Source organism: Bos taurus, chromosome 13, assembly GCF_002263795.3.
Source record: "Bos taurus isolate L1 Dominette 01449 registration number 42190680 breed Hereford chromosome 13, ARS-UCD2.0, whole genome shotgun sequence".
In the NCBI taxonomy this organism is placed as follows: Eukaryota; Metazoa; Chordata; class Mammalia; order Artiodactyla; family Bovidae; genus Bos; species Bos taurus.
Window position 1 is genome coordinate 62843783 of NC_037340.1, and position 16799 is coordinate 62860581.

Sequence of the window (16799 nt, forward strand, 5' to 3'; positions counted from 1 at the left end):
TCACCAATAAATAACCTGTTTTCATGCAGAAAAAAAAAAAGTGACATGTCTTTAATTCTTACAAACAGGAGTTCCATTGTGTGTTTATGACTAGTAAAAGCACTTCTTATTGGGGACAAAAAATTAGTAATATGAGTGATGAGGCCACAAAACTCAGGATTACTTTACAGAGTGCTCTAGGGAACAATCCTGACAATGATTAAGACTTTTCTTCCCATAGCTCAGGCCTCCCCTCCCCAAACACCAAACGTTCTCTTCTGCCCATTGGCCCAAGATGAAAATCACACAGGGGCTAGGCTACAACTTCCCCATCGTCAAGTTAAAAACTGAAGGGCACAGTCCAAATGCTAAAAGCTGGGTGGAACAGAGCAGATAAGAGTCCGATAATACCATAAACAGGGCAGCAAAGGATCTAGATCCCAGCTCAGGGACTACAGGCCAGGCCAAGTGGCTGAGAGGAAAGCCAATCAATGTTAGGTCAGTAAATGCAGAGAAACCCAGAAAAATACACAACAGGGATAATGAGAAACACAACTCTGAACTCTATACCAGGCAGAGACTCTCTGCCCTATGCCAGTGTCTTGCACAACTGTGTGCTCCAGAACCAAAACAGCTCAGGTTGTAGACACAAAAGATCAGAAAGCGAAGCAAGGCCAGAGACTGGGCGTGCCTTACAGCAAGGACAGCACCGCACAAGACAAAGACCCAATCACACTCTTAATGGGTATGGGGTTCTATTCTGGAGTGATGGTTTGGAACCAGACAGAGGTTGTAGTTGAACACTGTGCCACTAAACTATCTCCTTTACCTTAGTTAATTTTATGTTATGTGAATTCCACTTCCATTTAAAAACAAAAATGGGACTTCCCTTAGAAGGTGAGGGTTTGATCCCTGGTCAAAGAGCTAAGCTCCCACATGCCACACCAAAAAACCAAAACATGAAACAGAAGCAATACTGTAACGATTTCAATAAAGACTTAAAAAAAAAGGTACACATAAAAAAAATTTTAATAAATAAAAAACAAGAAGCCTTCCAAATCACATTAGCAACGAGTATATCAAGTACCCAGATGTTGATTTCTATACCATTCTTTATCAAAGGAACCTAATCAGTCCCCTTGGAGAAATGGCTAATTCTAAGACTAGAAACAAAATATGAAAAATGACCCAGAACAGCTCAGATGCAAGGAAGAAGGCACTCATACAAAGGCGGAAGTGTGTCAAAGGGATAGAGGGCCAAAAGAAAGAGCTTCCAGAGCTGAAACAATTTGGCCAATGAAATATATAAAGGAGTATTGGATTATTGATCCTGAATATTCATTAGAAAGGATGCGGAAGCTGAAGCTCTGATACTTTGGCCATCTGATGTGAAGAGCCAACTCACTGGAAAAGACCCTGATGCTAGGAAAGACTGAAAGCAAAAGGAGAAGGGGGAGGCAGAGGATAAGATGGTTAGAGAGCATTACCAACTCAATGGACATGAATCTGAGCAAACTCTGGGAGATAGTGGAGGACAGAGGAGCCTGACATGCTGCAGTCCATGGGGTCACAGAGAATCACATGACTGAACAACTGGATTATAACCCATAGAATAAAAAAAATATCTAGCAGCCTATACTAATATAAATAAATGATTCAGTAAATATACAGGTGAGAACAGGCAAATCTCCTGTGCAGAAGAAGCCAAAATGATTTACACAGCTACTGCACCCTTGAGGAGGGAGGGCATAGCTTCCATTCACTAAGCTTCAGCTGCACATGGCGACTTTTCTGCAAAGTATAGAAAGGGGCAAAAAGAGCAACTGTACAATGAAAAAATCTGACAAACACTACCTGAAGCCAGGTGATCAAGGTTAGTATAAACAGTGATAAATCATATTACTAGTATGTACCCTTATGGTGGAATGAGAATGGTATTTTACCGTTGTGGTCTTCCTTCCCAAAACACGTAATTCCAATCTAAACATGAGAAAAACATAACAAATCCCAACAAAGGGACACTGCAAAATATCTGACCAGTTCTCCTCAAAACTATCAATGTCATCAAAATTACAAGTCTGAGTCAAGAGGAACCTAAAGAGACATGATTGTAATGTGGCCTCCCAGATGGGATTCCGGAAAAATAAAAAGAGATTAGGGAAAAACTGAAGCTGTCTGAATACGGTATGGCCTTCAGTAAATAATGCATCACTACTGATTTATTAATTGTTAACAAATGAACCATAATAAAGTATTAGAATAGGGAAAACTGGGTACAGTGTATAGAGAAACTCTGCACCATTTCTGCAATAATTCTATAAAACTATTTAAAAATTTAAAGTTTATTTAAAAACATGAAACAAAACATTAACAAAAACTAAGAAAAATCAAAGGGCACAGGAGCAACCTGAAAGAGCTCCCAATGCCCAAACTGGGATCAATTTGAGCAAAATTAAATATCAGAGTACAAACCAAAATATAAACACCCATGAGTCCATTCTGACATAAACGATGGAATAAATACATAAATAGGGGGAAAGAGGCATTTTTCCTATAGAATTCCAAATAATACATATAAATAACCCCCCACTTTGGAGTTTGGGCTTAATCCCCACCATCTAGTAGGTGACAAAAGATTAACTTCAACAATGATGTTATATCATGTACACTCTGGTATGATTTGATAATAAAGGCACTAATCATAAGAAAATAGCAGAAAAATCCAAACAGAACTTGTGACTAGTACTTTCAGAAGCGTCAGTGACGAAAAACAAGGGAAGACTGAGTAACTTTCCCAAATCACAAGAGACTAAGGAGACATGACAACTAAATGCAATGTGGTATCTTGAATTGGATACTGGAATAAAAAGGTACATTCATCAGAGGAAAAGCTGGTGAAATCTCAATGAAGTTTTGCTCTTAGTGAATAGCAATGTGCCAATATTAATTTCCTAGCTCTGACAAATGAACACTATGCTGTGTGATGACTTAGGAGAATGCTCTATGAACTCACTTTGCAACTTCTCTGAAAGTCAAAAATACTTAAAAATTAAAAACATTAAAAACCATCCAATGCCTCCCCACTGTATTTAAATAAAACCCATCAGGCCTCAAAGGTTCTGGACAATGCACCTCAAGCCAACCATTCCCATCTCATCTCATACTAGACCAGTCTGTCCCTCCCTGACAATATTTCATCAGCACTAAGCTCCCAGTTTTTTTCAACTCTCCCAACTCACCACCAAACTCTTAAAGATGACACCAAGACCTGCCATCCCACATACTCTTCAGGAACCCAGCCACTTCCTATTAAGAGGAGGAACCTAATTTTCCTTTATTTAAATCTGAGTGCAAATGTGAGTTTCTGAAAATCAATAGTAACTCCTCTTTCTTTACCCTGTAAGATTCAGAAGTGAATTAAGTAAAACAAGAATTATAAATCTATGTTAAGGGGTACACAGTGCATTAAGATGTATTTTAGAACAATAACAACAAAAAGGGATGGGATGGTACCCTTCAATGTTTTTGAATCCTACTGAAACTAAATTAATATTAATTGGGCTATTAATAAATTAAGATTTATTTATATATATATATATATATATATTATATATAATTTATTTATATAATAAATAAATTATAATCCTCAAAGCAACCATTAAGGGCTTCCCAGGTGACACAGTGGTAAAGAATTCGCCGCAGGAGATGCAAGAGATGCAGGTTCAATCCTTGGGTAAGGAAGATACCCTGGAGCAGGAAAGGGCAACCCACTCCAGTATTCTTGCCTGCAAAACTGCAGGGACAGAGGAGCCTGGTGGGCTACAGTCCATGGGGTCCCAGAGAGTTGGACACGACTGAGTAATTAGCACTTTCACTTCTCACTTTCACCTACTATACATTAGGCACCATTCTTTTTTCAATGATTGTCTGTTTATTTATTATTTATTTTGGCTGTACTGGGTTTTAGTTGTGACATGGGAGACTTCTTAGTTACAGCAGGCATGCAGGATCTAGTTCCCCAACCAGGGATCCAATCCAGGCCCTCTGCATTGTGACTGCAGAGTCTTACCCACTGGACCAGAGAAGTCCCAAATGCTGGCCTTTTCCGATCCAGGAAAAAAGTAAAATACAGATACCTGTTGTATTGTTTGAATTATTTACCACATGTATGACTTACTTTTTCATAAAAAGTAAAATAAAATTTCCAAAAGTTTTTCATGTCTTCTGAATAAAGACTGAGGTGAAGAGCCATAACAAATATTTCTTGAGTAGAAGACGGATTTTTTTTTTATATTTATTTATTTTTATTTGGCTGCGACAAATCTTAGTTGCAGCATGCAGGATCTTCAACCTTCACTGTGGCATGTGGGATCTAGTTCCCTGACCAGGGATCGAACCTGGGCCCCCTGCATTGGGAGCTCAGAGTCTTAGCCACTGGACCACCAGGGAAGTCCCAGAAGATGGATCTTGAGGACAGAAATCAACTCCCTCAACCATGCCAACAGATACGGAACAGGTTCCCAGCCTGGGATTCCCAAAGGTTGCCATGCAGGTCAGTGGGAAGGTGTAAAAAGGAGATCATAGCCAGACACACAATAAAAGCCTCAGCATATCCTAATATACACAGTGTGTTTTAGAAGCAAAATCTTTCAATGATCACTCTTCATCTGTTAAGATTTTACTGTGTTCCACAGACAGTGCTAAGCTCCTCCCAAGTACAATCTCACTGAACTCCAGATGAGATAAGCATTGTATTATTATCCCCATGTCACATGAGAAAATCAAGGCACAGATAAATAATAAAATAACTACTCAAGTTCACACAACTCTGAAGCAATGGAGCGGGAACTTAGACCAAAGTCCTTCTGACTCCAAATATTCTATACCACCATCTTTTGGATTTTTTTACATGATCCCCACAGAATGACATAATCTTGGCAGATTAAGGAGCCAAGAATGACTCCTCAGAGCCTACTAGAAGGTAATGATGTTTTCTAAACTCCAAATGCTGTCAGACCTGAAGGCAAAGAATACTCTGACAAGCTTTAAAAAAAAAAAAAAAGGGTCCATGAGGGAATTTCTCAGGTAAAATAGTGAGGAGATAGGTAGCTGAGTCAATGTTATCAGACCAAAATGTTAGAAAGATCTAGAGCAGGTTTTCCTAAGCAAATGGTTCTCTCCACCTTCCCTGCCCCTTTTGTCTCCAATTCCTAGGGTACATGAGAGAAAACCAGAGAAGTGTTACAGTCCACAATAGAAACTGGGTTGGAAAACTAGGGAATATCTCAGAGACACTCACCAAGGCAAAAATGAAGTAAAAGTAGATAAAAATGAACTACTTTAGGTAAATTTAATGACTGTAAAAGCTGTTCACAAAGCAGCAAAGAAATGCATTTTCCATTTCATAGAAAGTTACTTCACCACTTGAGGCTTGGCTCCAAAGCTTCGTCTTTCATTAGTGACCACTCATATTTCTCTTCCTGCCAGAAAGGACTGACATCAACCACTCAGGTCAGCAATATGCTGTAGAGTCCTTCAGAGTGGTCTTGCAGAGAACATGTCCTTTAAGTGTCTGAGAACTGGCTGAGGTGATCTGAAAGAAAACCAATCAGAAGAAGGCAAGGTAACTGGGACTGAACTACAGGGACTTAATGTGAATGGTCTAAAGGAGAGGTCACCAAATGGAATCTAATGGGAGATGACAGGCCAGCATCTCGAGACTGCACAGTTCCTCTCTGCCCCCAGAGACGTCTGATACAATACTAATGTATATAATTTAAGACACAGCATGGTTCCTCTCTGCCCCCAGAGACGACTGATACAACACTAATGTATATAATTTAAGAAGTCCAAAATAGGTCAGTCCCAAACAGCCACTACTCCCTTTTCTCTTGGGAGATGGTCTTCCCCGGAGGCAACCATAAGGTTCATATACGAGCTGCCTAACACAGACATGCATGCATGGTAAGTCACTTCAGTCATGTCTGACTCTGCGACCCTATGGACTGCCAAAGTCCTCTGTCCATGGGATCCTCCAGGCAAGAATACTGGAGTGGATTCTCATGTACTCCTCCAGGGAATCTTCCAGACCCAGGGATCAAACCCGAGTCTCTTGCATGTCCTGCATTGGCAGGCAGGTTCTTTACCACTAGTGCCACCTAGGAAGCCTACCACAGACGCTGCCCTCCCAACCCAAGGCAGCTGTGATCCAGGCTGTATCAATCAAACACCTTCCTAAGACATTTATTGTGTCAAGATGCATTACTACGAACAAAGTTAGTGTACATGATGGAATTCCAGTTGAGCTATTTCAAATCCTAAAAGATGATGCTGTTAAAAAGTGCTGCACTCAATATGCCAGCAAATTTGGAAAACTCAGTAACGGCCACAGAACTGGAAAAGGTCAGTTTTCATTCCAATCCCAAAGACGTGCAATGCCAAAGAATGTTCAAACTACTGTACAATTGCACTCATTTCACATGCTAGCAAGGTAATGCTTAAAATTCCTCAAGCTAGGCTTCAGTAGTATATGAACCGTGAACTTCCAGAAGTTCAAGCTAGATTTAGAAAAGGAACCAGAGGAAGAGGGATCCAGAGATCAAATTGCCAACATCTGCTGGATCACTGAAAAAGCAAGGGAGTTCCAGAAAAACATCTATTTCTGCTTTATTGACTATGCCAAAGCCTTTGTGTGGATCACAATAAACTGGAAAATTCTGAAAGAGATGGGAATACCAGACCACCTGACCTACCTCCTGAGAAATCTGTACAAAGGTCAGGAAGCAACAGTTAGAACTGGACATGAAACAACAGACTGGTTCCAAATAGAGAAAGGAGTATGTCAAGACTATATATTGTCACCCTGCTTATTTAACTTATATGCAGAGTACATCATGAGAAATGCTGGGCTGGATGAAGCACAGCTAGAATCAAGATTGCCGGGAATAACCTCAGATATGCAGATGACACCACCTATATGGCAGAAAGTGAAGAAGAACTAAAGAGCCTCTTGATGAAAGTGAAAGAGGAAAGTGAAAAAGTTGGCTTAACGCTCAACATTCAGAAAACAAAGATCATGGCTTCCAGTCCCATCACTTCATGGCAAACAGAAGGGGAAACCATGGAAACAGTGACAGACTTCTTTTTTTTGGTCTCCAAAATCACTGCAGATGGTGACTGCAGCCATGAAATTAAAAGATGCTTATTCCTTGGGAGAAAAGTTATGACCAACCTAGACAGCATATTAAAAAGCAGAGATGTTACTTTGCCAACAAAGGTCTGTCTAGTCAAGGCTACGGTTTTTCCAGTAGTCATGTATGGATGTGAGAGTTGGACTATGAAGAAAGCTGAATGCCAAAGAACTGATGCTTTTGAACTGTGGTGTTGGGAGAAGACTCTTGAGAGTCATGGACTTCAAGGAGATCCAACCAGTCCATCCTAAAGGAAATCAGTCCTGAATATTCATTGGAAGGACTGATGTTGAAGCGGAAACTCCAATACTTTGGGCACCTGATGCAAAGAACTGACTCATTTGAAATGACCCTGATGCTGGGAAAGATTGAAGGTGGGAGGAGAAGGGGAAGACAGAGGGCCAGATGGTTGGATGCCGTCACTGACTCAATGGACATGAGTTTGAGTAAACTCCTGGAGTTGGTGATGGACAAGGAGGCCTCGTGTGCTGCAGTCCATGGGGTCACAAAGAGTCGGACACAACTGAGTGACTGAACTGAATTGATGAAGATAAAATGGTTAAGGCCCAAACAGTGACAAGAGCAAGGCCGAGGGAAGTTGCTTTCAGCACTAGTGAGCTTTTCAAGGAGGTGACCTTTAAGAGAACTTGGAAGGTTTAAAAGAAGGCAGCCAGGCAAAAATCAAGACCCTCCTAAGTGACACAGCATTTTCAAAGTCCCTAACACTAGAACTAAGTCTGAGAGGCAAAAAAAGAGGCCACCAAGACTAGAGGAAAGAGAATAAAAAGAGGACAGAGGACATGAGGTTGGAAAGGTAGCTGGGAAAGACCATAAAAGGCCCTGGATACCCTGTGGCTCCAATGAGAAACCACTGGAGGGCTTACGCAAATGAGTGAGTGATCTGATTTAGAAAGATCAAACTGACTGCTATGGGGCAGGAAGACTGGAGGAGGGCAAGAATGAAAGCAGGAATACGAAGCCTTTGAAATACTCAGGTACTGTTGGTGGGAGTGCAAAACGGTATAATCATTTTGGCTCTTTCTATTATATATACCCAGTTTCCCAGCAATTTCAAACCATATACCCTATAGAAATGCACTATAACGCATACATAGCAGCTCTATTCATAATAGCTCCAAACTGGAAAACAACCAAAATGGCCATCAAAAGTACAATATATAAATTGTGGTATACTCATATAATATGGATAAATACTATCATAGATGAACTGCACAATATCCGTGTTATCAAAAATCTACACTGTATGATTCAATTTTATATAAAAAATAAGCAAAACTGAACTATGGTATTAAAAATTAGGATGGAGGGAAGAAGAGTACGGTAGGAACATGAAGGGGGTTTGGAGGTTCTGAAAATATTGTTTTTTGATTCAGGAGCCAGTCACATGGATAGGGTCACTTTGTGATGATTCATCAAGTATTAAGTACACTTTGGAGTAATTTTCTACATTTATGATATGCTTCAATAAAATAATTCACTTTCAAAATACAGAAACAAGAAAACGTGTGAAAAGGCTGCTCTAATCTAAGCTAACCAAGAAGACAGCTTAGAGAAAGAAAGAGACCCAAGATACATTCCATAGGTAGAGCTGAAACAGATGAACTACTGAAGGGGAGTACAAGAAAATAAATATCTAGAATGATTCCTATATATTTGGTTTTAGCAACTGAGTGGTGCTATTTGCTGAGATGGAAGAGGCTTCAAAAGAAGAAAATTGCAGGAAAGTGGGAAGAATTCATTCTATTTTGGCCACATTAAGTTTAGGACACAAGAGAGAGAGAAGAAAAATGCAAATCTGGAGAGGATGTGAAGGCATGGAAGCAAAAAGCACAAGCAGCAGTGTGACAGAAGACGCAGACACTTCCTACACAGCCCACACGAGCAGACCGCAGGGACAGGCGGAGACGCGCCGGAGTGGGTGCAAACAGCAACGAGACGGTGAGACGTCACGCGACTGCATCTATTTTCTCTACACAAGATGAGACAAAGACATAGCTGCGACTAGGATTTAAAGACATGAGTGAAGACTTAGGGAGAATGAAGAGTTCAGATCAGTTCAGTTGCTCAGTCGTGTCCGACTCTTTGTGACCCCATGAACGTAGCACACAGGCCTCCCTGTCCATCACCAACTCCCAGAGTCCACCAAAACCCATGTCCATTGAGTCGGTGATGCCATCCAACCATCTCATCCTCTGTTGTCCCCTTCTCCTCCTACCCTCAATCTTTCCCAGCATCAGGGTCTTTTCAAATAAGTCAGCTCTTCGCATCAGGTGGCCAAAGTATTAGAGTTTCAGCTTCAAAATCAGTCCTAGCAATGAACACCCAATGATCTCCTTTAGAATGGACTGGTTGGATCTCCTTGCAGTCCAAGGGACTCTCAAGAGTCTTCTCCAACACCACAGTTGAAAAGCATCAATTCTTTGGCGCTCAGCTTTCTTCACAGTCCAACTCTCACATCCATACGTGACCCCTGGAAAAACCATAGCCTTGACTAGACGGACCTTTGTTGGCAAAGTATTGTCTCTGCTTTTTAATATGCTGTCTAAGTTGGTCACAACTTTCCTTCCAAGGAGTAAGCGTCTTTTAATTTCATGGCTACAATCACCATCTGCAGTGATTTACTGGGAAAATACTGTAAAATTAGGATTTCAGGGCCATGCTGAGCGTTCAACTAGAACTTCATGGCATAAATGTGAACTGAGTGCAGTTGGTTTCTGTGAAGAGACCGTTTCTTGTCCCCCAACAGTTCTCCTCTTCCTCCTCAGTAACAGAATTACCCATTTTTAACTGGGCATGAGGTCATTCAGAATGAAGACCATACTTCCCAACTTCTTTGCAGCCTTTTTGTGCAACTTCTGCAAAGTGTCTTGAAAGGAAGAGGGCAAGCCCTTCACCTCTCTTCTTCCTGCTTCCTACAAGCTAGGATATGGACATGGTTGCTCCAACAGCCATCTTGAATCCTAAGATGACCATGAGAATGGAGGCCACACAGAGAAGAGCAAAGGATAGAAGCAGTTGAGACCCTTGGTGATCATGGAGCCATCACAATCACCAGTCCTGGACCTTCATATATCTAGATTTTTATGAGAAAGAGAACTTCTGCTTATTTAAACCAGTGTATTCTGAGTTTTTCAGTCACCATCATCTGACTTAACCTATGTCATACAGATTAACTGGGTGCTCTTGCCCAGCAATATTCAGCTGTTTTCACGCAGATACAAAGTAAGCAGATAATCATTTTCACCAAGGTTGGAGACTAGCCAAATAAGCACCACAGAAGAAAGGGCAACAAGAAAACGGAATTTATGAGGAAATGGTTCTAGTACAGCCCAGAGACTTTCTCAGTGGAGAGAGATGAGAAGAGCAGACACGAGTGACAAAAACAGCCAACAGAGCCCTGGTTCCAGTTCCTCCTTTATCTTGCTCCCTCCACTAAATCTTACTTGTCGGGTTTATTATGTCACTTTGGAACAACAACAAGAGTCCCAAGTATCACCTTTCTGTCTTTCTTGACAAATGCAATTTTTCCATTTTACAGAAGAATATCATCATTCTAACATTATAACCCAACCCACTAATGTCATCCCTTTTATCAAGTAACCTTTATCTATAGTAGAAAGAGAATAGGAAGAGGCATGAAAAATCAACTTGAAAATCAAAGAAGCAAAATTCAGAAGATGAAGAAGAAAATAAGACACTGTCAAAAAGAAAGAAAGAACAAGTGGAAAAGCCTATGAGAGACTTTCCACATCAATCAGGTGGCTACCTAGTAGGAATTCCTCTCCTGAGGAAACCTCTAGGCAATGCTGAAAGTAAGACAATCCCCTGTCCGAACAAGGCCAGAAAGGAATGAGATCACAGAAGTCCCCCACCTACAAAATCACTGATTTTATCAGATGGACAGAACAGAAAAGTTCTGAGCGCTGGTAAAATTTCCAGGCCAATCTACAGAAGTTACACACCAAGGAAATGAGACTCCGTCTGCTGCATACCATGAGCCATGGCTCCTATGATGATTCAAGCGGGAGGTGAAGTAACAAGGACAGAAGAGTAGAGGGTGAGGCACCAAGGAACAGGGCAGAGAATATAACTCTGAATGACATCAGTAGAAGAATCACCCTCTTGCCACCTCTCTTTTGCAGATGCCTCAGAGATCAGTGTTGGAAAAGTACTTGTGCTCCTGCCCACTTCATCAGCACATGTCCTGCCAGCCTGGACACATCAGCCACATGTCCTGGCACTGGGGCAAAGTGGACATGAGGAAAACAAAGGAAGATGGCAGTGGCAGACCTGCGGTAGTAAGAGAAGGAAGAGAAGAGAGAAGAAACTCAGGAAGGGGTAATGTCTTCAGTGAAATGAGAGGAAAAAATCCCACAGCCATTCAACTAGACCTATAGTCCAGGGAAGGGAGGCAGGAAACTTGTAAGTTAGGAATGTCTGGGGCATCAGAGACCTCGAAGGGAATGCTCTTCTCTGCCAGAGAGAACTATCAACTCACATAAGAACTTACTCTTCCTGGCCTCTCTCCAGCAGAAAACTACTGGCTACTGTTATTCCAACCTCACTAAATTCCCAGAAATAATCCTTTCAGGGCAGGAGAGAAGAGAATAAAACAGAAGGCCTAGTCAGGAGTAGTCTAAAATTTAATTCAAGTGCCCTTGCATTGGTGGGGTTGAGAAGAGATTTTTATCTTACTAAAGAATTTCTCCAGAAAAAAAAAAACTTCATTCCCTCAAATTATCCAATCCAACTCCCATTTCAAAGTGCAAGTCAAAAGCACAAAAAGAACCCCTTACCTTCACTAGCACATAGTCCCCAGGTTGAGCTCGGACCCTGAGCCTAGAGTCAGTGGCATCCTCCATCTCTGCGTCAGCAAAGATCACCTTAAGGTTTCCATCATTCCGGCCACACAGGTCAGCAGCAGAGCGTTTACTGGGCTGCAAAAGGACAGAGGAGAGGTTACGAATTTGTCAGTCATCAGTTGTTGGTCTGTCTCAGATCCCCAAGGGTCTGAGCCATAGAGCACTTTTTAACCAAGGAACCACCTAAGACTAAGTGCTTCACCGCTGCTTTACCAACGAGGTCAGTAAATGGCACATGACAGAAACTCAATAAAGTTTTGCTGACAATATGTCCATTTAATAAATGACTCGATCAATGAGTCTTTGATTACAGAATTACCTTTCACAGGAATGAACCTCCAACAGGCTTGATGCCAATGGCTTTTGGGTGATATATTCGGTAAAATGACTCTCACGTCACAGAGTCTCATAGCAATCACTCGGGAATGTTCTCGGGTTGTCTGGCCTGGGTTACAGGTCTCAGTGAATAGAAGACTGGAAGCCAGAGCCTCCATTATAACATGTAAACGACTGGCCCAGGAAAATAATAAAATCAGTATACAGTATGCAGTTCTGGGTATTAATCCCCAGAACATACACAAGCCTTTCTCTTCCAGTCATGAGAAAGTGACAAGAACGAAATTCATCCTCAGGCCTTAAATAACCAGGAAATTGGACAAAATACATGAAGAACCTATTTTCTGATATTGGACAACAGACTGTGTAAAACTATGATCCCCAAGAGAAGGAAAACAAACGGAGAGAATCACCCCTGCGTTCTACCAGAAGACATGTGCCAGACCAGAGAACACAAAGCTAGGAGGGAGACCTCAGGCAGAACATGGTGGTTCTCTCTGAACTGAGGAAAAATGGATCAAAGTCCAGGGAACCTGCAATAGCTAGAAACTGCAGAGCAAGTTCTAGAGAAGAGGGGGTGAAAAGCCATGAAGTCAGACAAAGAATTGGTTGGCTGAGAACTGTTTAGCTCCCAGATCTCACACTGGGCTGGGAATCATTTGATCTAGCAACAGATAGTCCTCATTGATTCTTTGGGACATGCAGCAGGAACTCTAGAATCTACAGCCACATCTAGTACTAAGGCCAAACTTTTCCTAGAATAAAAAAACTTTTCTAGCAAAGATTAAAAACAAACCTTAAAAGGATCAGACAAAACCACGAGTAATGAAACTGCTTTTTCAAACAAAGCCCAACACAAATCCCAGACATTCAAAAATAATGTCCAACAATACACTGTCTAACATCCAATCAAAAGTCACTAGATACGCCCAGAAGCAGAAAAATGCGACTCATAATCAAGAAAAAAGTCAATGAAGCAGACCAAGAAATGATGGCAATGATGGGATTATCACAAAGATATTAAACCAGCTATTATAATTAAGTTCAAATACTAAGTTTCAAAAGAAAACAAGAACGCAGGAGAGAAATACTAGATGTTTTTAGAAAAACCAAATGTAACTTATACAGATGAAATATACATCTGAATGTATTAATTCAATACATAATAGCAAATGAGACACTGTCAAAGAATAACAAAACTGAAGACAGAGTAATAGAAACTGAATTATTCAAAGTGAAGCACAGATATTAAAAAAAAAAAAAAAAAGATAGGGAAAAAAAAACCTGAACAGCCTCAGTGACCTACGACACAATATCAAGTGGCTGGACACATGGGCGATTGGAGGAGAGAAGAAAGGGGAGGCGGTGGGAGAAAGCAGGAGGGGTACAGAAAAATATCTGAAGAGTAATAAACGAAAGTTTTCCAAATCTGATGAAAAGTATAAACCCACAAATTATGTAGCCTTGATATATTCCAAACAAAACACAAACAAAGCCATGCCAAAACACATTAAATTTCAACAAAGTGATACAATGACAACACATGTGATACTGAACTGAATCTTTTTCTTATAAATGACGGGTTCTTAGATACGTGGAGAAACTTAAGTGAGGTCTAAGGACTGGATGGTAATCATCTAACAAGCTTAATTTTCTGACTCTGATGGTTGTACTATAGTTATTTAGAAGAATGCTCCTGTTCGCACAAAACAAACACTTTAATGTTTGGGGAGTTGGGACCGTGGAGAAACTTAAGTGAGGTCTAAGGACTGGATGGTAATCATCTAACAAGCTTAATTTTCTGACTCTGATGGTTGTACTATAGTTATTTAGAAGAATGCTCCTGTTCGCACAAAACAAACACTTTAATGTTTGGGGAGTTGGGACCATCAGAGCAACTTATTCTCAAATGCTTCAAAGAAAAAAGTTCTTTGTACTATACTGCTACTTTTCTGCAATGTTTGTGACGGCTTTACAATAAATTTTTTTAAAGAGACAGCATTCATGTTCCATGATTTGAACAAACCAACCACGAACATTTATAAGACAAAGAGGGAAACTAGAACATTGACTAGATATTTGAAAATAATAAGAAACTACTGCTGGGACTTCCCTGGTGGTCCAGGAGCTAAGACTCTGCACTTACAATGCAGGGGGTCCAGCTTCAATCCCTGGCCAGGGAACTAGATCCCATACGCTGCAACTAAGAGTTCACATGTCACAACAAAGATCGAAGAGTCCTGTACTGCCACTAAAAATCCCGCATGCCACTAAAAAAAGACCCTGCATGCCAGAACAAAGACTGAAGATCCCAACTGAGTCTCCACACAGCCAAATTAATTAATTAAATAAAATTTAATTTAATTTAATTATAAATAAAATAAAGACCAAAAAAAAAAACTTGTTTTGATTGAAATAATTACCATGTGCTCTCCATGGGGCCAATGACGTCATGGACAAAGATTAGTAACCTGAGGACTTATTCATTCAATCAAATGGCAAGTACACTATTCTGTACCAGATCTTGTATGAGGAGAACTGGGGTTACAGTAAGACCTAATTCCTATTGGACAAAATGAGGACTGCTAATAGACACGTTCATGTACGGAGATCTTCAGAATCATAGCTGATACCCTAAATAGCAAAGCACTTATTAAGGCAAACACTTTGGGGATATTTCACCAGCTCAGTATCATCAACCAACAGCAACTGCTGGACCAGACCATAGGAAGATTCCTAGCCCAAGCTGAGCGGATGAGACTCCCTCTCCTGGAAATTTGAATTGGAGCTGAAAAACACAACGTTGGTCTGTGACTAGCTGGAACTATATACCATGAAACACAGAACTATAGGGCTGCTGTACTCTGCCACACAGATGAAGAATCAGGAAAAGCTGACCTGAGGAGAGAAGAAGTCTGAGCCTCGGGGCTTCCCAGATTGGGTACGGACGGTACCCTCCAGACACCTGGCAGTATTCTTGCCATTGGGCTCCACAATATCCTCCTGAAGTCTTACACAAAGCAGAATTACTTTTGGCTTGAACAAATTTTCCACAGTTACTCATTACTGGAGAGCCTTAACAAACACAAATAAGCAACTGGTGATTCTGAAGCTGCCATATCCTAAGGCATGGAGCAGGACTCGCTCAACTCAGGACTTGTGAGGAGTCACAGAAAGGGCGCTGCCTCTCTCCTTCCCCTTCTCTTCAAGAGCTGAAACATGCAGCTTCACAGAAGGTCAGGTTCTCTAACACCCCTTCTTATCCTAACTGTTTAGTGCACCAAATGATGGCTAGATTCCCAAGCTTGACCATGGAAGACTACAGAAGCCCAAACTTTCTGAAACGCAGTATATTTCTAAGACAGTGTGATTTTTTTAAAGGACTGAAAACAGACAATAAAATTGGTTCTCAAAATACACACAATACTGCTTCCAGAAAGATGCAGCAGAAAAACTTTTCCCCAATCCTTCCACTAAATACAAAAATATCCTTCAGGAATGAAGAAGAAATCAACATTCTAAGATGAAGGAAAACACAGAGAATCTACTACCAGAATGTCTAAAGGAAGTTCTCTAAGCAAAAGGAAACAATAAAAGAAGGAACCTGGAACAACAGGAAGAAACAAAAAACAAATAATAATATGATAACTTGCTAAGAAAATCCCAAGGAACCTACCCAAAAAACTCCTAGGACTATTGAGTTCAGCAAGATCATGGGCTACAATATAAAAATTATTTTTAAAAAATCAATTATTTCTACATACTAACAGTGAATACATAGTCACCCAAAATGAAAAATACAATAGCAATTACAATAGCTAAAAAAAAAAATGTATAAATCTAACAAAACATGTACAGGACCTATATGCTGAAAACTTCAAAAACTGATAAGATAAATCAAAGATCTAAATAAAGGCAGATATACTGTGCTCTAAAAAACAAAAAGACAAACAAACAAAAAATATACATATACACATAGCCTCACCCCCTCCACCAGCACCAGCTGCGTACAACCCACAAAGGATTTGTTGGCTTTTGTTGCTTCTTCTCTGAAGACAGTGATAAGTTCCTCCAAACGCCTTAATTTTACCTCTTCTGGAATATCATCCTTCAACCTGTGATACGCCCGTGTTTTCTATTTGAAAAAAGAGAGATGGAGGTCACCAAGGACTTGTAGAGTCCATTTTTAAGGCAGACATGCTCATCCAATCTGCAATTTACAGACACATCTACAGGAACTCAAGCCACACCATGACGGTTCTCTAGTTCAGAGGCCTTCTAAGAGAAAAAGGTAACAGTGCAATAGTCATATTTTTATAAGGGTTAAACTCTAAATTTAGCATATGAAAACCATAGACTCAAAAATTGTTCTTGATACTTTTATAGCACACATATATTAAATAATTCATGT

General features: G+C 40.5%; 1 protein-coding gene and 1 non-coding gene across 4 annotated transcripts in view; both read right to left on the bottom strand.

Moving 5' to 3' along the window:
* CDK5RAP1 (CDK5 regulatory subunit associated protein 1) overlaps nt 1-16799 on the bottom strand; it is a 65275-nt gene that overhangs the window by 25113 nt on the left and 23363 nt on the right. Inside the window, exons 12-14 of one of the 3 annotated variants that reach the window (XM_010811445.4) lie at nt 16374-16523; nt 11987-12127; nt 5311-5572 (exon numbers count right to left, since the gene is read on the bottom strand). In XM_010811445.4, the coding sequence (XP_010809747.1) occupies nt 5492-5572; nt 11987-12127; nt 16374-16523 (372 nt within the window). In that variant the 3' untranslated portion in view covers nt 5311-5491. Of the gene's footprint in view, nt 1-5310; nt 5573-11986; nt 12128-16373; nt 16524-16799 lie in introns of those variants that run through there. The other 2 variants (NM_001075646.1, XM_010811446.4) reach the window with 2 other exon arrangements.
* On the bottom strand, nt 4356-4428 carry TRNAG-CCC (transfer RNA glycine (anticodon CCC)). Its single transcript has one exon. It is a non-coding gene; the product is annotated as a tRNA-Gly (tRNA).